General features: G+C 46.5%; 1 protein-coding gene across 1 annotated transcript in view; it reads right to left on the minus strand.

Annotated features, from left to right (window-relative positions):
• LOC127628087 (collagen alpha-1(XXIII) chain-like) overlaps positions 1-24,799 on the minus strand; it is a 172,009-nt gene that overhangs the window by 40,810 nt on the left and 106,400 nt on the right. The window contains exon 3 of the mRNA XM_052104770.1: positions 508-543. Within this exon, the coding sequence (XP_051960730.1) occupies positions 508-543 (36 nt within the window). The remainder of the gene's footprint in view (positions 1-507; positions 544-24,799) is intronic.

The following is a 24,799-nucleotide window of genomic DNA, read 5'->3' on the forward strand; positions in this document are numbered from 1 at the left end:
CAATATTTCTGTCCTAATTATGGGCACTTTTGTCTGATCATGGTGATGTCAACTTAGAACCACTCTCAGGTTCCAGAGGCTAAGAGATCAGCACTAAAACAAACAGCATGCTGTGAAAATAAGTGAAAGACAAGAACTTATTTTTTGACCTCCACTGAGCAGTGTGATAGAAATATCACTGTGACTACCAACCACAAGACTTCTTCCAACCACATAATAGAGATGGACATTTCCATCTAACGGTTTATCAAAGAAATATAAATCAGACATGACAAGAAGAACGAAAGGTCTGGAACACAAGAGAGGGTATTGAGAGTCTTTCTCTTGGAGTGTGTATTAGGCTGGAACACAGCTGAAATCACTTAACATAAATTTTAGTGTAATTTTAATGGTTTAGGTGCGGGTCTCTTTTAAACAAAGAGATGTGTACAATTCTTCCTCTGAACAAATGTGTGTGTGATGTACAATAAGAGAAAGGATCCTTAAAAAGCTGTGCTTGGAACTCACCAGGGTTGCCTTTTCTTCCCCGCTTTCCTGGAGGACCTGTGGACAGAGGGTGAAATATATGTTATTGTGATATATATACAGTTTATATATAAAAAAATCAAAAGATTCTGTGGTTTGAATTGAATGGCAGGGTCAAGCAGAATCACTAGCTTCGAGTCTTTTCACAGAAAAGAAATAAAATCTGTAACTGTCCTTCATTGGCTCTGCTGATATTGTTGAACATCTCGTCATTGCGAGAAAGACAACACATCCTTTTCCACATAGTTCTGGGTGGAAACAAGGATTGTCCACCCCCCAGTTAAGAGTGGTGGGAAAGACGGCTTGTGACAGACACAAGGAAATCTTTGCATCCCTTCCAGTTTCATCACAATGAATGACATCACATGATTCCGATCAAGCTTCTCACAATGTAGCATAAAAAAAGAGCAGCCAGTCAGCTTGAATTTAGATTGTGTCAAAAAGATCCCAGAAGCTTTAAGATAAGTTCCTAAAATTTGGGTTACCGAATTTGGCTTAAACTTCCGACACCACATGTTCACTACAACTAGACATGTACACCACAATGCTAGGGTGTTGTGCGTAATGGTCCAATCGCTTAGACAAGTGAAGGAACACCGCTTCACAATTAGCTGCACAAATTCAGGTACATTCATATCAATACCACAAATGATATGGGACGAGTTACATACTTAAGTAATACCGGTTTGGTTTTGTTCAAATTCCTAACCCTAAGTATTAGCAATAATAATAGCAGTCCTTGCCACACAAACAGCAAGTATGGACACACAGCAAGTATAATCAAACTAATTCAAATTGAAATAAGCTGATATTGTTATTTTGTCTGAGTTGGGAACCGCTCTCTGGTTCCGTGCACTTCTCAATTCCAAAATCCATCTGTATCCATTTTTGCTCCAATTCCCTGTGTCATAACCCAACACAGAACACAAAAAATACCCAGCATTTACAGTATCAAATACATGACTCTTCTACCTTAAGGTGCATACTTCTATCAAAATGCACCATGGATTTAAGCTGTTTACTAGTCTTAGTTCTGGCCTTATCAAAGATGATGTGCGTCTGATCCACATGGGCAGGACTCTTTTGAGTCCTTATGGTTCCACTTTCTCCACTGGGATGTGCATTCAATTGATTGAGTTAGTGGTAAGGGAGGTATGGCATTTCTCTGTATTGCCAAACAATGGTGTACAATAAACATGTTGTCACCTGAAACTTCCAAACACATTGTTCCCCCAAATGTTCCTCCTAACCCCAAAATCCACAACAGGCTCCATGTTAAATGCGGAACCAGATTCATTCAATATTTTTTACTTGCATGAAACAGATTTGGTTGTATCAATAAGTTTTAAAGTTAGCAACCATGTAGAAGGACAATATTGTTTCATTGCATAAATGCACTGTATCTGGTGTTAGTTATCATGTGAGAGGCTTACACAAAAATGTTCCATTGAAAATAGTATTGAAAGACAGGTTCATAAATTGAATGATTGGGTAAATACACATACTATATGTAGTTTGCAGCGGCACTGCGCCACTGCTGAATTATGAGCCCATAACAACACGTCAAACTCGATTCATTTCAAGTGGCCTGCAAGCTCATTTCTGAAACGTAGAATGGCAGGGGATTGCAATATTTTACTGAACAATCAGATAGCGCTTTCCTCATGAATATTAATGAGCTTTCCCCTGTCATCTGTATGTTTTGGAGCGCATTTTGCTAGCTTCAAAAGCAGAATGTAAAAGCTCTTCACAAATCAGTTATCAACATGGCTCAATCATGGATAAAGCAGAACGAGTGCAGAGCATGAGCAGTAATTTGCAGACTGGTCTAAACCGAACAACAGTTCCCCTTCTGTTGCTCTCTCCACGTTGTGTCAGAGAAGCGACACTAGGGGTCTCTCTTGAGCGCCGATATTCACCTCTGAACTATGAAAAAAGGCCAATGAGAGTTGGCAACCAGTATTTGCATGTCCCGCCCCCGGACATACGGGTATTTAAGCAGCGCAAATACGGGAGTTCATTCAGAAAATTTGTTCGGAGCCGATGGTCGTGTCTGCAACTGCGGCGTATACACACAGAGTTCCTGCTATCCCTCTGCTGCATGCTGTTGGATTCTACGGCGCACAACAGCGGCTTTCTCCTGTTGCACGGCTGTGCACTTCCTGCCCCTGGGTGCTTTGACAGAGCAGATTAAAAAACTCTCACAAGTTTTTTTCCTAAAAGAGTGATTTTATTTAAAAGAGTAATTTCCTCTAAAAGAGCAAAACACAGCGGCGTTGAACATCCTTTTAAGGACGCATCTTTATAAAGATGCCTTTCCGCCCCTGTGTTGTTTCTGGATGCGGTAGAGTACTCTCCGCTTCCGACGGCCACAGGCGTTGTCTTGTGTGTCTGGGTAGTGATCACACCGAGGCTGCGTTTGTGGATGGTTCATGTTCTCACTGCGAGAACATGACCATGACAACGTTGCAGTCGCGGCTTGCTTACAACCGTGAGCAAGCCACTCCAGCTGCCCCCGTGTTGCTCCTTCTTCCCACGGGATTGAGGACGATGCGGCTGGCGATGGAGGCGATTTGGGGATGGCAGCGGGTGCAGCTCCGCATGGTACGCCCCCTCGGACCACCCGCACCCCAGCACGCTCGTTGATTTCCGTCCGTGCTCGAGGCGGCGGCGACTCGCCTCACAGCCAGTCTGCCGACCCTCTTGCGATGGAAGCAGATGAGCTTGCCGCGGCATCGGAGGGCGTGGTATCTGATGCTGAGGACTCCCCTGGGCTGCCGCTTTCGGGCCTGCACGCCCAGGCTGAGGCCGACGCACAGATGACCGACATGCTTTCCCGGGCAGCCAACAGCGTGGGCTTGGATTGGAACCCTCCATCCTCCCCACAACCATCACGGCTGGACGACTGGTTCCTGGGGTCTGGGCGCCGCTCACAGCCTCGCCCCCCCGGTTCCGTTTTTCCCGGAAGTGCATGACGAGCTGACGTCTTCGTGGAGAGCACCCCTCTCCACTCGTCACACCGCCACAGGCTCGTCCGCCCTCGCCACCCTCAACGGCAGAGCGTGCCATGGGTATGAGGCGATTCCCCAGGTGGATAGGGTGGTTGCGATCCATCTATGCCCCGGAACCCCTACCACCTTGCGAGGTCGCCCCGCACTCCCTTCCCAGACCTGTAGAGCAACCTCCTCGCTGACAGCGAAGGCCTACAGCGCCACCGGACGCGCTGCTTCCGCCCTGCATGCCATGGCTCTCCTGCAGGTCCACCAAGCCAAGGCACTACGTGACATGCACGGGGGTGGCCCTGACCCCGACACGCTGCAGGAACTGCGCTCAGCGACGAAGGTCACAGCGCAAGCGCTCGGGCAGGCGATGGCCACGCTAGTGGTCCAGGAACGTCAACTGTGGCTGAACATGGTCGAGATGCGTGAAGCCGACAAGACTCGCTTCCTCAACGTCCCTGTCTCCCAGTTCGGCCTTTTCGGCGACACCGTCGAGGACTTTGCCCAGCAGTTCTCCATGGTAAAGAAGCAGACGGAGGCCATCTCTCACATCATGCCTCGCCGCAAGCCTGCTGCCACGCCCATGCCCCGTCTGCTCGCCGAGGGCGTCCTCCCGCGGCCAGAAGGCAAGCTCCTGCTCTGCCTCAACCCGGGCCCAGCTCTCAGCCCAAGCATCGAGCAAACCGCGGGAAGCGCACGCCCCCTGTCTCACGGACCCCCTCGAGGACCCGGTAGGCTCCCAGGCGCTCCTGAGACAACGCACCCAGAGCCCAAGACGTTAGCTCCGGAGGTGGTAAGACCGCTCCGTCCCCCAGTGGAGGGCCGGGAGGAGAATCCTGTGTTTTTTCATTTGCCGCACCCCCTAACAAGGGCTGCGGTACCCAAATCCTCAATAAAAGAGCTATTTCCTTTGTCTCTGGGGCACATGGCCCGCAAATGCCGTTCTCACGGCACTCTGCTTTCAGGCCTCAACAGTCCCGGCTCCATGGACGCGGTGTCCCCGCCTTTAGCCCCACGACTGTTCCCCGGCCGGCCGGTTCAGACGAGTCCAGAGGACGCCAGCATCAGACCTCCTCCTCAGTCACGAACCCGCCCCCTGCCAGATGCGCGGAGCAAGGTAAGTGCTTTGAGTTTATTCTCAGCACCAGAGCCTCGGGACGCCACGTTGCCTCCCGACGCCGTGTTACCAGTTCCGCACCGCTGCGAAGCCCTGCCGGGTACGTCCAAAAAACTCGTCCCCTTGGTGCCCCTAGCACGGAGTTTAGAGGCGTGGCTTTCACTGCCCAACCCGTCACGCTGGCTGCACCGGACAATTCGACTCGGTTACGCAATTCAGTTTGCCAGGTCTCCGCCCCCCTTCGTGAGCGTACATTTTTCCACAGTACACGGCCAACATGCCCATTCCCTGCGCGAAGAAATCGCCTCCCTTCTATTAAAGGACGCGATAAAGCCTGTCCCTCCAACCGAAACGAAGAAGGGTTTCTACAGCCCTTACTTCGTTGTACCCAAGAAAGGCGGCGGCTTACGACCGATCTTGGACCTGCGAGTTTTCAATCGGACCTTGTCCAAACTCCCGTTCAAAATGCTCACCCAGAAACAAATTCTATCTGGCGTCCGGCATCTAGATTGGTTCGCGTTCGACGTCCAGGCGTATCAGTACAAAGTCCTCCCCTTCGGCCTGTCTCTGTCCCCTCGCGTCTTCACGAAAGTCGCAGAGGCAGCTCTTGCCCCGCTCCGAGAAGCCGGCATACGCATACTCAATTACCTCGATGACTGGCTCATACTGGCCCACTCCCGAGAGTTACTATGCGCACACAGAGACCAGGTGCTCAGCCACCTCAGCCATTTGGGGCTTCAGGTCAACTGGGAAAAGAGCAAGCTCTCCCCGGTCCAGAGCATCTCTTTTCTCGGTCTGGAGTTAGACTCAGTCCCAATGACAGCACGTCTCTCCAACGAGTGTGCTCAGTCAGTGCTGAAATGCCTCGCTTCCTTCAAGCCAGGCGGCGTGGTCCCGCTAAAACGTTTCCAACAGCTCCTGGGGCATATGGCATCCTCTGCGGCGGCCGCGCCGCTGGGGTTGATGCATATGAGACCACTTCAGCACTGGCTCCAGACTCGAGTCCCGAGACGAGCATGGCACCGCGGCACGCACAACGTAAATGTTACCTCTGCCTGCCGCCAAACCTTCAAACCCTGGACAGACCTCTGCTTTCTAAGGGCAGGAGTACTCTTGCAGCAGGTGTCCCGAGGCGTTCTGGTCACAACCGATGCATCCAAACTGGGTTGGGGCGCCGTGTGCAATGGGCGCGCAGCCGCAGGCTGGTGGAACCGAGGCCTGCTGCGCTGGCACATCAACTGCCTAGAGCTGCTGGCCGTTTTTCTGGCCCTGCAGAAGTTTCTTCCGTTAATTCGGAACAAACACGTCCTAGTCAGGACAGGCAGCACCACGGTCATAGCCTACATAAACCGCCAAGGCGGAGTACGCTCCCTCCACATGTCACAGCTCGCCCGTCGTCTCCTCCTTTGGAGTCAGCAGCGACTCAAGTCACTGCGCGCCACTCACATCCCCGGCAACCTCAATGTGATAGCGGATGCGCTGTCAAGACAAAGCTTGCCTGGCGGAGAGTGGAGACTCCACCCCCAGTCGGTCCAGCTGATTTGGGACCGGTTCGGCAAGGCTCAGGTAGACCTGTTTGCCTCCCAAGAAACCTCCCACTGCCCGCTCTGGTATGCCCTGACAGAGGCTCCCCTCAGGGCAGACGCGTTGGCACACAGCTGGCCAGCTGGGCTGCGCAAGCACGCATTTCCCCAGTGAGCCTTCTTGCACAGGTGCTATGCAAGGTCAGGGAGGACGAGGAGCAAGTCATTCTGGTAGCCCCTTACTGGCCCACCCGACTTGGTTTTCGGACCTCACGCCCTCATGACAGCCCCTCCCTGGCGAATTCCCCTGAGGAAGGACCTTCTTTCTCAGGGACGGGCACGCTCTGGCACCCGCACCCAGACCTCTGGAACCTCCACGTCTGGCCCTTGGACGGGATGTGGAAAATCTAGCCGGCCTACCACCAACCGTCATAGATACAATCAATCAAGCCAGAGCCCCCTCTACCAGGCATCTCTACGCTCTATAGTGGCGTCTGTTCGCGGACTGGTGTTCTTCCCGAGCCGAAGACCCGCAGAAGTGCGCAGTTAGGTCAGTGCTCGTGTTTCTTCAGGAGAGGCTGTAGAGGAGGCTGTCCCCCTCCACCCTCAAGGTGTATGTCGCCGCTATCGCGGCCCACCATGACACGGTAGACGGCAAGTCTCTTGGTAAGCACAACTTAATCGTCAGGTTCCTAAAAGGTGCCCGGAGGATAACTCCCTCCCGGCCTAACCTGTTCCCCTCCTGGGATCTCTCGGTCGTCCTTACGGGACTACAGAGACCCCCTTCAAGCCGCTTGACTCAGGGCCCTCTCTCTCAAGACTGCCCTGCTGATCGCGCTAGCTTCAATCAAGAGGGTCGGGGACCTGCATGCGTTCTCTGTTAGCGACGCTTGCCTGGAGTTCGGTCCGGCAGATACTTTCGTGATCCTAAGACCGCGACCGGGCTATGTGCCCCAGGTTCCTACCATGCCCTTCAGGGATCAGGTAGTGAACCTGCAAGCGCTGCCCCGGGAGGAGGCAGACCCAGCCCTTTCACTGCTGTGTCCAGTACGTGCTTTACGTATTTATCTGGACCACACACAGAGCACCAGACGCTCTGAGCAGCTCTTCGTCTGCTTTGGGGGACAGCAGAAAGGGAACGCTGTCTCCAAGCAGAGACTCGCCCACTGGGTTGTCGACGCTATTTCCCTGGCTTATCACACCCAGGCCGTGCCCCCCCTTGCGGGTCCGAGCTCACTCCACCAGGAGTGTTAGCGTCCTCATGGGCACTGGCTAGGGCACTGCCCTAGCAGACATTTGTAGAGCAGCGGGCTGGGCAACACCTAACACTTTTGCGTAGATTCTACAATCTCCGAAGTTGAGTCAGTATCGCCCCGTGTTTTCTCAGGTACTGAGCCCGTAGAACTCGGTAGCATGCCCACAATCTGACCGGGTGAATCGCTTGCACCTAGCTCTTCCCCTAACCAGGGAAACAGTGCCTTCATTCCCAGGAGATCTCAGGTTTGGGACACTGGTTGATTCCTCCCTAGCCCTCGTGGGTCGCAGTTCAGCGGAGGAACTCGCCGACCCAAGCCACTGCGGGTACCACAAGCTACCCTGTACTGGTATAGGTGCTCCATAGGTAAGGCCTCCTTCGGACTCCCCCTGTGTGTAACACCACGGTTCTGTCCCCTCTGGCGAGCGGACTCACGTGTTTCCCTTAGGCAGTCACGGCTGCCTCGGTTGCCGTGCTGTATGTTCCCCCCTCTATGAGGCTGGATCCACCACCGCACCAAATTTTCCACATAGGCCCTAAGTCAGGCCTCTGATGGTTTGCCACTTACACTTGCCTCCCCTCTCAAGTTTTCCCCAGGCTTGGCCCGTTCCCAGGTTGGCGGCCAGCACCTTGTTCCCCCCAGGGTAACGATAAGGAATCCTGATGGCTTAAATGGGGCATTGGGGAAGGGTACGTGCAGCCTGATACAGTTGGTCATCCTGCACGTAAGAATACCTGCTCGCTCCTGTATCAGCAGTTCACGTACATGGCTCAGCGCATGGCACTTTTATAAGTGGACCCCTAGTGTCGCTTCTCTGACACAACGTGGCGAGAGCGACAGAAGTGGAACGTCTAGGTTACATATGTAACCTCCATTCCCCGATGGAGGGGACGAGACATTGTGTCTCCCCTGCCACGTCGCTGAGCCATTTCCAACTCCCGTATTTGCGCCGCTTAAATACCCGTATGTCCGGGGGCGGGACATGCAAATACTGGTTGCCAACTCTCATTGGCCTTTTTTCATATTTCAGAGGTGAATATCGGCGCTCAAGAGAGACCCCTAGTGTCGCTTCTCTGACACAACGTCTCGTTCCCTCCATCGGGGAACGGGAGTTATATACGTAACCTAGACGACTATCTTAAATGTGCCTGTGAACCAGTGAGATGCACGGCAGGGAACGTGAAACCAGTTTGAATGTGGTACAGAATTGTCTGTTGCAAAACTCTTATGTCCCACTGATGAAACTCATTTAAAACAAACAGCCCCCACATTCTAAATGGTGCTGACAAAGAAAGCAGGAGAAAAAATTTATTAGAAGGCTTTTCCATTCTCAAATCACAATGCTTACAAAAAATTACCATGGATTTCATTACAAAAATTCCATAGTTCTTTATATAGAAACTATAATTACTAACCACGGTAGTGAGAAGCCATGCATAGTTTTACATGGTTACCATGAACTATTACAAATATCATTGTTAAAACAATGGATACTATGGAAGATCTATTGTGCATTTCCATAACTATGGACCAAGCTATCATTTTTCCATCTGTGTAAAATCTGTTCTCTTGTAATTCTCTCTGATTATAGGAAAATATAAGTTGATTTGTTTGCCTTCAGAAATTCCAAGAGATATCTGTAGTTCATAAGTAGGAGCCTGATGAAAGGAATCTGTAAAGAAAACCCAACTTATTCACACAGTCAAAATATTTCAAATTAGCCATATAAAAATGAGGTGTTAATTTTTTCCACAGATGTTACTGTTGTTAATATAATAATTTTAATCTGCATCCTAACCTCAAAATCAATGGTGTACTGTCAAATGTGCATTTCAATGCATATAACATGTACTATTATTTGCATGGGTGCTTCCAAAGTAGGTGCTAGTGCCGCATTTTTAAAGGGCTCTTTGAGGGCACAAATAAACCCTGACGTGTCCCAGGCTAAAATTGAGTTTGACACCCATGTTTTTCCAATTCTTTGACCAACATGCATTAATATGGTTCTGGCGTTGCAGGCTTGTGGACGTGTGCACAACAGCACCACTACTAATAAAAATCCTAGGTGGAAACACTGCGTATGGAAGGCATTTTGCACACGGCACTGTACGATCTCTGGTAATCTATATCAACACCCTCATAATGTCTCGCATAAACACCGGCTCCCCTCAACGGGGCATGAGATGGGCGTGGGAAATTTATCGCAGAGAAAAGCTGTTAGGCCTTTTTTTTAGCTTATGCATTTCTAACAGTTGAAATTACCCTAGCCAAGTGGAAACCACTATAACTATAATCACAAGTTTACCTTAAACACAGAAACTGCATTAACCAAAAAAGGCTGGTCGATGAAACAAATTTTAAACATACCTAACTAAACAACTAAGCCCAATTAGTAACAAGTCGATGGCTGATTATAGCTGTGCTTTCCAATTCAGTATGGTGGAGCTTTATCACTTTCAGCACCTAATCCTCTCTTATCTGTAGAACTGCATCCACATAATGATAAATAAATTAATGAATTTTGAGTTACGTTTGGTCAAATTCTACATTTGGTAAAAACGAAAACGGTAAAGCCTGATGTCTGGCCAGAAAGCCTGACTGTTAAGCCCTATTGATACTGTGGATAGCTTTTGGCATTCCTCAGAGAGGGACTACAGATGGTCCTGTTCATACTTAAGTCTCCAATGCTCTCCTAAAAAGCCTCTTCAGGCTCAGTGCGGTCAAAGACAAAAGCTCAAAGAGTTATTAAGAGTTGAAATAAGGGCCCCATTTTAGCTACCATCGGTGCTTTATGTAAAGTATTAGCTCTCCTGAAACCAGGAGTGTGAAGTGCCTTTTCAGCATGGGGAGATAGAGGAGATAGAGAGATAGATAGATAGATAGATAGAGAGATAGATAGATAGATAGATAGATAGATAGATAGATAGATAGATAGATAGATAGATAGATAGAGTATATATAATGCTATGGGAGAATAATCTTTATGTCAAATGTCATGTCTGATTTGATTTCATCAGTAAATTATTTAACTGGATAGGCATGCACTTCCATTAAATAGCCTATGTATTATTTAAAATATTTTAAATGTTAGTAATCAGTGACAGTAAGAAGTATTCTAACAAAATTCTGTATTTTCAGTAAGCACAATTATTAGCTAATATTTCCATTTGCTGTCACAATTGCCCTGTTCTGGGCGTATTTTTGTCCTAATACATATCTTATCGATCATTTAGCACTTTTAAGAACAGTCGTTTTAGCTACATTTTTAAGGAAACAAATAAACTGATAATAATAATAATAATAATACAGTAATAATAATAATTACAAAAAAAGTTTCTTAATTTAACCTTTCTTGATTCAGGCTTATTTTAAAGAATATCGAAACAAACCGAACTATGAGTTCATTATCGTGAACTGAACCGAACCATGAGATGAGTGAACCATAACATCCCTAATTATAAAAAATAATAATAAATGATTCTTTTGCTGAGTCATTCGGCCTAGTTTTTAATGAAAGGCTGTTTACCAAGCAATGTAACATCTTGTCGCAGTAATCATCAAAATAACTTGGAGCATATTTGTGGCTGTTATACAATAGCTTTGAACATCATCTTAAGTAATCAAACTTTAGAGCTGGAACAATCTGTTTTATAAAGTAAATAATTAACAATGGACCTTAATCAGATCCTCATTGTTAGTGTAGTTAAAGTTCATCCTGTACACACACCCCGAAACAAGTGGGTTCTTCATATCCTGCACCGAAACCAGTCATTTTAAACGCAGCGAGTTATTGAAATCCGGCACATTATGGTACACATTTCCTTTGTGAATGCTTTTAGACCAACATGAGTGTACTTAAAAAGGTGCAACTCCTTGATAACATTTGCACCTAGTGTTCAAAAGGCTTAGCGTTAATGAATTCCTTAACACTATGATTGTAAAGTATTGTCAGGTGCTTGGATAAGGGCTCTGGCCCTTCATCAGTGTTGTACTAGTGGTGTGAGAGTGTGTTATTAATAGACTCTTTTATTCTAAATTCCTTGGCCATTAATTGAACAGGTGTTACATGTTAAGACGATAATTTTTAACACAAGAGAACAGGCTCATTTGGCAGAAAGGGTGTGAAAAGAGGGAGGAAAGAGCAGTTAACTTCCCCGTCTTTACCCACCCACCCGGGATCAAATTCAGACCAGACTGAGATGAATACGGCTGATCCACATCTTAAGATATCCTGCCGCCAACATCAATCAATAGTTGAAGTCTTTAAAACAGTTTTTGCTTTTTCTTGTACCATGGATGTGCTTTTTACACTCAAATGTTGAACTAACTCTCTTTATGATGCAATGAGGTTTTTTGTTTTACTAAGGTGTTTGTTTAGTGATATTTCTCCAGTTTACGCACATCCCTGCAATTCTTGACCTAGGAGAACTTGGCTATTCAAACAGCATTGATGATTGGTTAAAACTAATTATAGATGTGGTCTGGATGTAAAATTTTTCATTTATTATCTTCAACAATATAATTTTACAAAGATGCACATAGTATACTGTAAACACAGGCTTCATTTACCTAGGTTGCTTTAGTTTGTTCAGGAGAATAAAGTTCAGCAGCTTCCATTGTATAAATGAGTCTTTAGTAAGACTGCAAAGGTGATATGAGCTTTCTATATTTTCAGTCTAGGCTTTTTGGCTTTTTGTTAAAAAAAAGAAAAAAATACAGTTATACAAAGATCAAAGACTGGAATGAAAACCGTGACGTAATTAAATATTATATAAAAAAAAAACGGAAGACGAGAAATGTATTAAGCAAGCATGGCAAATGTTCAAAGCATCTACCTTATGGTCTTATCTGTATAGCTTTTAGCAGATATCTTTGTTATTTGTGTAATGACTAGGGCTTATCATAGCAGCTAAACAGCTATGTTGGCTTTAAATGCTGCATAGTACATTAAAAGGCTATATTATTATATACATGTAGGCCTACTACCTACAACTGTTTTTTTTTTTTTTCAAAGTATGTGAAACAGTATATAATTTGCAACAACACATTGTAATTGTCAATTTCACCATGTTTATTTGGTGAGTGGCATCCAGTTCTATTAGAAATAAATACAATTCTATCGGGAAGACACGCAGTCTTGAGTGATGTTTAAGATGCCATTTATTTGATGAATGTAAAACAGAAAATGAATGTCTCTCTTTGGCGTAGGCCCCGTCTGGCAGTCCGAGGGAGTTGTACTCGGAACCGTCATATCCTGCTGGAGATAGGAGGCAGGGGCGAGGAGCCTACCCTTGTGCGGGACAGGGCTCAACTGGTGGTGGTGGGGTGGTGGAGGTTGCCGTGTTAGCACACTGAAACACCAATGTGATAGATTGTGAGCAGACTTATAAAGCAATGGCTTACATGCGATTGGCTAGGAATTACCCAGCTAATGGTGTGATGATGAACAGCTGCTAGTCTTCCCGCTAGAACTACGCTGCGCTTACATTTATTTTGCATTGCAATCCAGGTTTGTAGAAAAAATTATTTGGGCAATTGTCATACTATTTACAGTACACATACTTCATTCTGAAGAAATAGTAGGAGTTGTATGCTGTTTCGAAAATAGCTCAGTACACAATACACTGGAAAATTAAGTGTTCTTCTATATCATTCCCCTTGGAAGAACTTCAGAGCAGATATCTTTCTTTGCGCCCCTCTATACCTGTAACTGTATACAAAGAAATGACTCACAATGGCCATGATAGATAAAAGAAACTACATCAAGTCTCTGCTTAGACTGTTATTTATGGTGGCTATAAATGGATATCAAGTGCTTGGACATTTTGTGAAAAACCAACCAAACACAACTATGGTCTTGATTGTGATATAATGTGATCCATATAAGCTGTTCGGCTGCAGTTACACATGGTTAAAGAGCTGAAGCAATGAATCAATCAAGCAATTACAGTGTGCAATCTGTCATGAGGTCCTCAAAGAACATAAGAAAAACCAGTCGCCGAAACGATGAGCGGACAAAGGATGGAGGAAAAGTAATCCACTTTGGAGGATTAAATAAAATATAATGGAAAAGAGATTTTGAAAATGTTTTGAAAACATTGTCTACAGTCTCCAACCAAGTATTTTACACACTTACTGTAATCCATATCAACCCTGTTGAAAAAACAGCATTGCTTGTTGCCAGCATATGTTGTGTCTTGGACTCTGGTCCACAGTATGGGATGGTGGTATGATTGTGTTCCTACCAGGTTTCTTAACAAGTTAAACTAACAAGTCTACCTTAGTCTACCAGCTTTATCAGAAAGACCATGCTAAACACCAGCATTTTTTTGCTGGTGAACAAAATGGCTATGCCAGTCCACCAGCTGCACCAAACCAGCACTAATGGAAAAAAGCTGGTCTTTTCAGCAGGAAATTCACCCTCCAAAAATGCTTAATTATTTTTGAAGCAGTGTATTATGTATTATGAAATATCTGGAAAGACAACTGAAATGGAAACATCTTGCTTTACAGCTGTCTGTACCAATAGCTGTCTTAGTTAAACCCAGAAACACCAGAGATCGCTGGATGGAATACACAACTACAGCAAAACAAGGTCTGCTCTTTCCCATGACTAGCTTTGAATAATGGCACACTGTATTCTCTGCCCATTGTTTAAATTAACTGATGTGGTTGGAAAGAGTTCGGGCTTCTATAATCGTATCATAATCGCTAACGTATGGCCCCCACGAGGTGAGCAGGCAAACAGCCTTACAACCTAATCTATTGAATCACGCTTTGCTAGTCAATTGTAATGACAGATTGCAACAGTCTGGGATTACTTGGATACTAATTTTGTTACTCACAGAACATGATTTTTTATCTAAAAATTATGCATAGTCAAAATCATAACACAAATAAACTAATTCTAATATTTTCTTCATTATTGACAAGTATGGCCTAACTACCTATTGTAACCCGCACACACACACAAGACGAGACAGTCACAATGTGAACAAACACTGCTTTTATTTTAAAGAGCAGGCGAAGGTACAGAAGGGAAAATCCAGAGGGAGAATCGTCGAGGAAGCGTAAGGTCGAGGCCGGGGGATCAGGATAGGGCAAAAAGGGCAAATCTACAAATAGAGTGGTCGAGGAAAGCGAAGGGGTCAGAGCCGGGGTAATCAGAATCAGAACAACGAGGGAATCTAGCGAGTAGAATAAACAGGGGAGCTAGGGGAACACTAGAGCTGGCAAAGTGAAGGGGTAACTAAACAATAACCAACACCAGTGAAACGAATGTGCTGTGGTATGTATAGAGGCGGGTGCAGGTGTATACAATGAGTGTGGTGATTGAGGCGAGTGCAGGTGTATTCAATACTCTGGAGATTGGGAGCGGGCATGTGAGCCCGAGGGGGGAGATTGAGAACAGACATGAGAGTTCAAGGAATCGGAACGAGCGAGTGCGCTCGAGGGAGCGGGGCGAACCGAAGAGGTGGGGTTCGTTATAGTACTCCCCCTCTGCTACGGACGGCTCCTGATGGCCGTGCTTGGTTGCGAGGAGCGCGACCTCTGGGAAGTGGTGCAGGACGATCGGGATGCTGGCGATGGTAGTCCAGTTTAAGAGCTGGATCCAGGACATCTCTCGATCGTACCCACGACTGCTCCTCCGGTCCGTAGCCTTCCCAGTCAACCAGGTACTGCAGCTCGCCTCCCCGACGTCGGGAGTCTAGCAGAGCCCGGATCGTGTAGGCGGGCTGACCACCGACATCGAGTGGTGGTGGGGGTGTCTGGGCTGCCGTGGGTGGAAACATGGTGCTGTAGTGCACTGGTTTGAGAAGGGACACATGAAACACAGGACAAATTCTGTAGCAGGGTGGTAAAAGTAATTTGTATGTAACAGGGTTAATAAGTGACATGATTTTAAAAGGGCCGATGTATTTGGGACTTAACTTCTTAGACGGGAGCCGGAGGCGGATGTCTCGGGTGGAGAGCCAAACCCTTTGGCCCGGATGGAACAGGGGGGCAGGACGGCGTCGGCGGTCTGCCTTAGCTTTCTGGGTTTGGACGGAGCGTTGTATCCGGTCATGGGTGGCTCTCCAGACCTGGGCACTTCTCTGGGCCCAGGCATCCACCGCCGGAACGTCGCTGGGGTCAGCTTCCCACGGGAATAGAGGTGGTTGGTAGCCCAGGACGCATTGGAAGGGGGTGAGGTGTGTCGACGAGCTGACAAGGCTGTTTTGGGCGTACTCGGCCCAGGGGAGGTAGGTGTGCCAACTGCCTTGGTTTTGGGCACAGTAGGCCCTCAGGTACCTGCCTATCTCTTGGTTGAGATGCTCGGTTTGGCCATTGGTTTGGGGGTGGTATCCCGAGGAGAAGTTGAGTTGGATACCCAGCCTGTCGCTGAAAGCTTGCCAGAAGCGAGACGTGAACTGGGGACCCCGATCAGAGGTGATCTCCTCGGGAATACCGAAGTTACGGAAGACGTGGATGATCACCAGGTCGGCCAGTTGTGTTGCGTTGGGCAACCTGGGTAGAGGGATCAGGCGGCACATTTTGGAGAAATGGTCTATGACCACTAGGATCTCGGTCTGGCCGTCGGAGGGGGGCAAGTCCATGATGAAGTCCATGGCAATATGGGACCACGGTTGGTCAGGTACTGGCAACAGCTGGAAGAGACCTGCAGGTAGATGACGGGAGGTTTTGGACTGGGCACAGACTGGACATGAGAGGACAAAGTCATAAATGTCGTCTTTGAGTGAGGGCCACCAATATCTCCTAGCGAGCAGCTGGGTAGACCGGGTAATCCCCGGGTGGCCAGAACAAAGTGAGGTATGCACCCACTGCATGAGTTGAGGTCGGATAATGGTGGGGACATATACCTTGTTGGGGGGGTCTGAGGAGGTGCGGGCTCTTCGCATTGAGCCTGTAGGATGGCCTCCGTCAGTTCCCACTGAACAGGTGCTACGACACACGACGTGGGGAGAATGGTTTCTGACTCAGGGGGTTCGGAGCCATGGTCGAACAGGCGAGACATAGTGTCCGCCTTGAGGTTCTGGGAGCCCGGCCGAAAAGTTACGGTGAAATTGAATCGGGTGAAGAACATAGCCCACCTGGCCTGTCGAGGGTTTAACCTCTTGGCCACGCGGAGGTACTCTAAGTTCTTGTGATCGGTGAAAACGACAAAGGGGAACCTAGAGCCCTCCAGCCAATGGCGCCATTCTTCCAGGGCCAGCTTGATGGCCAGTAGCTCTCTATTCCCGACGTCGTAGTTCTGTTCGGGGGACAGCTTGTGGGAGTAGAAGGCACACGGGTATAACTTGGCAGGAGTCCCGTGTGGCTGGGAGAGTACAGCCCCCACCCCTACCTCAGAGGCATCTACCTCCACCATGAACTGGATAGTGGGATCGGGCTGCTGAAGGACTGGTGGGGTCGTGAAGGCCTCCTTAAGGGCATGGAAGGCTTGTTGGGCGGGTGTGTTCCAGGTGAGGAACTTCGGGTTGCCTCGTGTGAGGGACGTGAGGGGTGCGGCAATTTTGCCGAAGTCCCTAATAAAACGCCGGTAGTAGTTGGCGAAGCCCAGGAACCGCTGGAGTTCCTTGAGCGTGCTCGGTTTGGGCCAAGACAGAACCGCAGCAACCTTGTCGGTCTCCATCTCCATGGTTCCTGCTGACAGGACGTAACCTAAGAATGAGATGGAGGGGCGGTGAAAGGCACACTTTTCAGCCTTCACAAATAGATTGTGCTCCCGTAGTCTCTGCAGCACCCTCGAGACATGGACGGTGTGCTCAGAGAGCGTGGCAGAGTATATCAACAGGTCGTCGATGTAGACGATGAGAAAGAGGTCCAGCATGTCTCGGAAGACGTCATTCATGAACGACTGGAACACAGACGGGGAGTTGGCGAGGCCGTACGGAATCACCAAATACTCGTAGTGCCCCCTGGTGGTGATGAACGCTGTCTTCCATTTGTCCCCCTTGCGGATGTGCACGAGGTTGTACGCAGTCCTGAGGTCAAGTTTAGTAAATACCCTTGCCTTACTGACCTGCTCGAGGGACGGATGGATGAGAGGTAGGGGGTAGGCGAACTTCACGGTGGCCTTGTTTAGGGCCCGGTAATCGATCTTTTTTGCCCACGAAGAAGAAACCGGACGCCACCGGGAGGTGGACGGCCGGATGATGCCCAGCTTGAGTGCCTCGTTGACATAGTCCTCCATGGCTTTGGTTTCAGGTAATGTTAGGGGGTAGGCTCGGCTCTTGGGGAGTGGGGACCCCGGAAGGAGCTCGATGGCACAGTCCACGCTGCGGTGGGGGGGAGACTGACCTGGGTCTTCTCGAACACGTCGGCAAACGAAGAGTATTCAGGAGGGATAGTGACGGAGGATTTCACTTCGGGGCTCTCTACGGAGGTGGAGGACACAGGAAGGGAAATGCAGTGGGATAGGCAGTGGTCAGTCCAGCGCAACAGCTCCCCCGTGCGCCAGGAAATGTGGGGGTCATGAAGCGCTAACCAGGGGTGGCCTAAAACCACAGGGTCTCTGGGGGAGTGCACAATAAAAAACTGGATTACCTCCGTGTGAAACAAGCCCACTTGGAGGGACAATGGCATGGTCCGGAAGGAGATGAGACCCGATCCGAGGGGTGCCCCATCCAGAGAGTTAACTCTGAGGGGTGGCACGACCGAACAGAGGGGGATGAACAGCTTCTGGAACAAGCCATCATCTAAAAAATTTCCCGCTGCCCCAGAATCCACTAGGGCTGGGGTAGAAAAAGAGACTTCGTTAAAAGTCAACATTACTGGGAGGCAGACTTGTTTCTGGGTAACGTTGAGGAAAACAGACGTTCTCACCTGGCTTCTGGAGAGGGTACGCCGAGGGCCGAGTGGGCAGGAATCGATGCGGTGCCCCGGGTTGCCGCAGTACAGGCAGAGGTTCAGGGTTAACCGTCTGGTTCGCTCTGCCTGGGTTAGTGGAACGCGACCAAGCTGCATGGGCTCGGCTGTGGGAGAGCGCTCGGGAGTTACGGGTTTAGGTGGGCTGTGAGCCGTCGGAGGCTCGTGGACGATGGGGGCTCCGATAAGCACGGTCCCGAAGCAGATTGTCAACAGTAATGGAGAGCTGAATGTAGTCCTCCAGTGACAGTGATTCCCCTCGGCACGCTAGCTCCATTTGGAGCCGGTCATTCAACCCCAGGCGGTATACAGTCAATAGAGCCGGGTCGCCCACCCGCTAACTGCGGCAAGGTTGCGAAAGTCAAGTGCATAGGCAGCGGCAGTGCGAGACGCCTGCTTTAAAAACATGAGGCGGCTGCCGATATCTCTGCCAGCTGCCAGGTGATTAAAAACCACGGCAATCTGGTGACAAAATTGGCTGTATGACAACAAAAGAGGGCTATTCGCGGTCCACAATGCGGTGGCCCATTGCCGTGCTTTGCCCGAGAGCAGGGAGATAACAAAGTGCACTTTCTCACAGTCAGTTTGCAAAAGGGTGTGATAAGTCATGTACACAGTACATTGCATCAAAAACCCCTGACAAGCATCCGACGAACCGTCAAACCACTCGGGGGCTTGAAAGCTCGCGGCGCTGTGAGACACAGTGGGAACATCAACGGACACAGGGACAGACACAGGCGGAACAGGTAAAAACTGATCAGAAATCGCACGTACCGTTTGCAGAATCTCTTGTATCTGCTGTCCCTGTGCCACGAGTGTTTGGTCGTTTTGGCCAACCGTAGATCCCTGGGCGGAAAGTGCCGTGTAAATCCGCTCTAATGAGCTGCGGAAATCATCAGCGGCTTCCATTGTGACTGTCTACGGTGAGGTTGGTTATTCTGTAACCCACACACACACACACAAGACGAGACAGTCATAATGTGAGCAAACACTGCTTTTTTGTCCGCTGCCATATCACCCTGCAGCTATTGCCTGGTTGCCCACTAAAGCCAGCCAGTACCTGGATGGGAGGCCTCCTGGGGAAAACCATGGTTGCTGCTGGAAGTGGTATTAGGGAGGCCAGCAGGGGGTGCTCACCCTACGGTCTCTGTGGGTCCTAATGCCCCAATATAGTGATGGGGACACTATACTGTAAAAAAGCACCGTCTTTCGGATGGGATGTTAAACCGAGGTCCTGACTCTCTGTGGTCATTAAAAATCCCTAGGGCACTCGTAAAGAGTAGGGGGTTAACCCCGGTGTCCTAGCCAAATTCCCCCCATTGGCCCCTATCTATCATGGCCTCCTAATACTCTCTATCCCTAAATTGGCTACATCACTCTACCATCTCCTCTCCACCAATAGCTGGTGTGGTGGGCGTTCTGGTGCACTATGGCTGCTGTCGCATCATCCAGGTGGATGCTGCACACTGGTGGTGGTTGAGGAGATTCCCCCTATACTATGTAAAGCGCTTTGAGTGTCTAGAAAAGTGCTATATAAATGTAAGTTGTTGTTTTATTTTAAAGAGCAGACGAAGGTACAGTAGGGAAAATCCAGAGGGAGAATCGTTGAGGAAGCGTAAGGTCGAGGCCGGGGGATCAGGATAGGGCAAAAAGGGCAAATCTACAAATAGAGTGGTCGAGGAAAGCGAAGGGGTCAGAGCCGGGGTAATCAGAATCAGAACAACGAGGGAATCTAGCGAGTAGAATAAACAGGGGAGCTAGGGGAACACTAGAGCTGGCAAAGTGAAGGGGTAACTAAACAATAACCAACACCAGTGAAACGAATGTGCTGTGGTATGTATAGAGGCGGGTGCAGGTGTATACAATGAGTGTGGTGATTGAGGCGAGTGCAGGTGTATTCAATACTCTGGCGATTGGGAGCAGGCATGTGAGCCCGAGGGGGGAGATTGAGAACGGACATGAGAGTTCAAGGAATCGGAACGAGCGAGTGCGCTCGAGGGAGCGGGGCGAACCGAAGAGGTGGGGTTCGTTACACCTATAATGTAACGTGAGCGTCAGAGTATCTGTCAAACAGTTGCAGCTGGTGCTCATCAAAAGTGGGAAAGCACAGACTATAGACCCTTTTCAAAGACTGTTATGATGTATTTCCGCCTTATTTAGCAGCGCAAATATATCAAACCTTTTTAATTGTGATGTCCTGCTAAAAAATGTTTTGAAAAAAAGTACGAGAACCGATACGTCCTCTTTTATCCTCATCGAAACAGAGTCAGATTCCTGTTTTTTGTTTTAGTTTTCTGAAATTCCATATCAACCGTTTATTTCAAATTTATCATGAAAATGGTGTATAAAAAATGGAGTGTCTATTTACACTAAGTGCAAATAGCCCATCTTGTTGGCAAAGGTTATTTACACTAACTCCGCCCACCACTGCTCAGACCAAACTGAAAACAGCCACGACTGATTTATTTGGGGCCAACTGCTGATATATGGGGGCATATTTACATTTTTCAAGATGGGGCAGAGACATTCACTGGTTAACGGGTTAGACATTTCGTGGATTAAGAGATTGGATAACTAAGTGACTGTTTGCACTCCAATAGTCTGGTGGAAACACAGGATTTTACGGCAATCTGCACCCCCATGTGCAGTTGCAGTAGCTCTGGGTGTAATGACGGTATGTGAATGTGTTGTCATGCTGGAGATCTGGGTTTGAATCCCACCCCTAGACATACTTTTTCCCATGTCTCTACTCTTAATATTTCCTATAATACTACATATAGTAATAAATAAACGAGATTCCTCATGATGATTTGGTCACAGTGAAGGTCGAGGAGTTAAGAGAAGGATTTGATCAAGATAAAATTAACCATGGTTTTTCTGTAGTAATATTGTAGTAACCATGTGTTTTGGTGGAATCTACATAGTTCTGATGTCCTAACCATGGTGTTACTACAGTAGAGTTAATAGTAACCATGTTTAATTTTGTGGTTACTATGATTTCACTAGGAAAATACCATGGTGATACTATAGTTTACTGTTGTAAAACCATGGTTAATTTTTGTAAGGTAAGGTTAAGGGTAGGGGTTGGTGTAATTGCATCAAACGCTATTTGCACTTAGTGCAAAGAAGTTGCATTTGTTTCTTTTTACCCGTAGTGAAAATAGCATCTGTCGCTATTTGCACTAAGTGCAAATAGACTGACTCTGCCTTAAATAAATCAGTTTATTAAAACATTAATCAAATGAAAATATAACAATGAATTTTCAACATAATATTGCATTACTTTTGTTTAAATGAATTGCTTTTATACAGAACATCACGGCACAATCCAAAATACAGCAGTTGAGTTATATTTTGTCAAATAAAGTGCTGCATACACAGCATCACAGATATTGCTTAAATATAACACAATTACTATTGATTTGTTGTTATTATGATTATTATTATTAGTTGTATTATTTATTATTATTGTATATATTATTATTTGTGAATATTACATAACTATATAGTAGTGATCTATTTCTGTTGGACTTTTTCCATTTAAAATGAGCTTTTATTTTGGCAGAGCTTTTATTTAAATATGTTTCTGTGTTGCTATGAAGGTAGCTTCTAAATTCGGAAAAGATGGTTGCTACATGACTCAATTATTACTAAACTGCAAAAGGCTGTTATTTAATTAAATAAATACTATACATAGTTTTTATGTGCCTCACGCAACAAAGCGAATTAACGCTCTACTCGCTGTCATCTGCTATGAACACAGCATACAATGCTCATGATTAGGTTTGCCACCCTTCACGTAAAATATGGAATTGTACCGTATTTAAAGATGAAATGAGTCACATATCAAATCAAAATGGGCACGAGTAGACATGATTAGAGTGTCCTCAATTGTACAACTTCAAAAATGGCAAATCTACTCATGATGGGTTTTCTGTGTATGAGTCAAGGAGCTCTAAAAGGTATGAGCACAAGGTATGTGTCTTTATGTCAGCATAACACTGGCTCCACACATTCACAAGCACTCACATTTGGAGTGCGCAGCACATGCAAACTATATACTGTATCAGGGATGTGCCATCAATATAAGCAAAGTAAGCAGTGGTTACCTAATAGAAAGTTAAAAAGAAAAATGACACTATGAAATATTTAAATATAATTGTTAATATAAACTACTGTTTTCATTCAAATTCGTCATCTTTTATCTCAGTTGAGCAGCGCAGACAGTTATTCATTTAATCACTTTGGCACCACCCCAGGTATAAGCACTTTATGTTATGCTTTCTCTGATTCAGAGCACTGTTTACCACCCTTGCATTCAACACTGTATGTTCATTCAAATTGAATCACACCCGCTACTACAAATGGCCAAGGTAAGCATGCTTACCAAAATGAGTTAGCCAATCAGAAGCTCCTTCCTTCAGTCATGCTGATAAGCTAGATTTTTGTTTTGTCAACTCGTTCAGGTTCACATAACTAATGCATTATTAAGCACTAAATAGGATATCTGCAATGTCATCATCGACTACCTACGCGAATTTGGCAAAGTTAATTTCAATTAAGAACCGAGAAAGAGAGGCAAGTAAAACTTCAGCAAGCGGGCAACTTTTACAACAAAGTGAGGGAGATGTTCATTTGCAAGGAGAGATGCATGAATATTTTGTTGAAGTAAAGGTCAGTTAATATATTTATTAAAAATCTGTGTTACTAATACTAGGTCATAGATACTAGGTCATTGTTTCTGGTTAGTCTAATGCAATGAAATGGTGATCTGGCAATCATGTCCTCCTTTTGTTATGTCTGTTTTATAGTTGTACAGTTAGGGTGCATTGTCTGTTTAAAATTTTTTTATTAAGGAATGCAGACTCCCATGAATAGGTTACATTTTCCGTGTGCATTCAGGTTAAGATTGTTGTCTTTGGTGATCAGATTAGTTAATTGCTGCTGTCCAGTCCAGTGATTCTGAATTGTGGGAAGAGTCCAAAATGTTGCTATTTTTGTTTTTTAGCCTGATTTTTATGGCACATGGACATCAGATCAACTGGTGTTCATGTCTACCATTGTCAGACACTGCTACAAAAAATAAGCTGCACGATGATCTGCTGGAGAAGCTACGCAATCTCGGCTTGCTGCAGGGACCAGGCCTACAGTCCTCTGCATCGCCTGTTGCCGGGGGAGGGGACATCATAAGCAGTGTGCGACGAAGAGGAAGCACAGCAAGAGGGCGGGGTCCATGTTAGGCTAAAAACAAACCCTAGCCAGCCGGCTCTCCCATGTATCCTGCTCTCAAATATCTGCTCCCTGGACAATAAATTGAACAACATCCGACTCCAGCAGACTACGTGGCGTGAGTTTAGAGACTGGTTCAGCGACAGAGTTCCATTCAGCTAGATGGGCTCTAGGGTTGGGCGATGTCCCCTAAATTGGCAGTTGACGATGCTGACAGTAAAACATTGCGATGGACGATGATATCGTCGGTGGGGTGGGGGATTATATAATTTCATATAATTTTCAAAAATTATATGAAAAATTATAATTTTGTTAATTTACTAACCCAACTAATGACTTGTCGGCGCTTTATCAGTAGGTTGCACGACACGTGAAGCATTTTTTTTTTTTTAGCTTTCACTTAAGAAGAGTTGTGCACTTTTTATTTTAATATATCTCTTTACATAAATACTATTTTCCACTTAAAAACTATAATTTCGTTATTTTACTCACTGATGAGCAAAAGGTCGAGGCAGAAATGACCATGTACCTGCAGGAAATGGCCATTGATGGGGAAGAGGACCCGCTGACTTGGTGGAAAACGAACAACAAAAGGTTCCGTTCATGGCAAGATTAGCACGGAAATATCTGTGCATATGTGCTACCAGTACTCCATCAGAGCGGGTCTTCAGCACAGCGGGTAGTGTAGTTACTCCAATCCGCAGCTTATTAAAACCAGATAAAGTGAATATGTTGGTATTTCTGGCCAGAAACATCGAAATTTAAACATGGTCTATAGTGAAAGATATTAGACTTCTTTACGCATTTTTCGCCATCCGTTGCGGAGCTATTCGATTTTGCATATTATTTTTTAAACGTTCATTTGTGTAGTTCATATGACCACTTTACAATATTTCAATAACATAATTTATTTTGTAGCCTGTGCTGAAGTTAATTGTGCTGCTAATTATAAGTGAAATGTTAATGCCGAGTTTCGGTCTGAGTGTTGTTCCCGTTTTCTTGTTCTTTATTTGTTGTTCTTCTATGTTTTAATAAATGTGTGTTATTCATATTCACCTTGTTTCTTTCATTTGATTTGACATTATGGATTTATGGCCAAGGAAATTTTTCTTTAAAAGTATTAACCAGACAAAAGTTATTTGACGTTCGCTGGTCTGGGTTTATCTTAAACTGCCGCTTCAGTGTATACAAGAGCTATGTGACAATGAGCAAGATTTTCTGAGACACTACAACTACTAATAATTAATTAATAAAGGCTATTTTCTTGTAGCCTACAACATA

The sequence above is a fragment of the Xyrauchen texanus genome, chromosome 34 (genome assembly GCF_025860055.1).
Source record: "Xyrauchen texanus isolate HMW12.3.18 chromosome 34, RBS_HiC_50CHRs, whole genome shotgun sequence".
Classification (NCBI taxonomy): Eukaryota; Metazoa; Chordata; class Actinopteri; order Cypriniformes; family Catostomidae; genus Xyrauchen; species Xyrauchen texanus.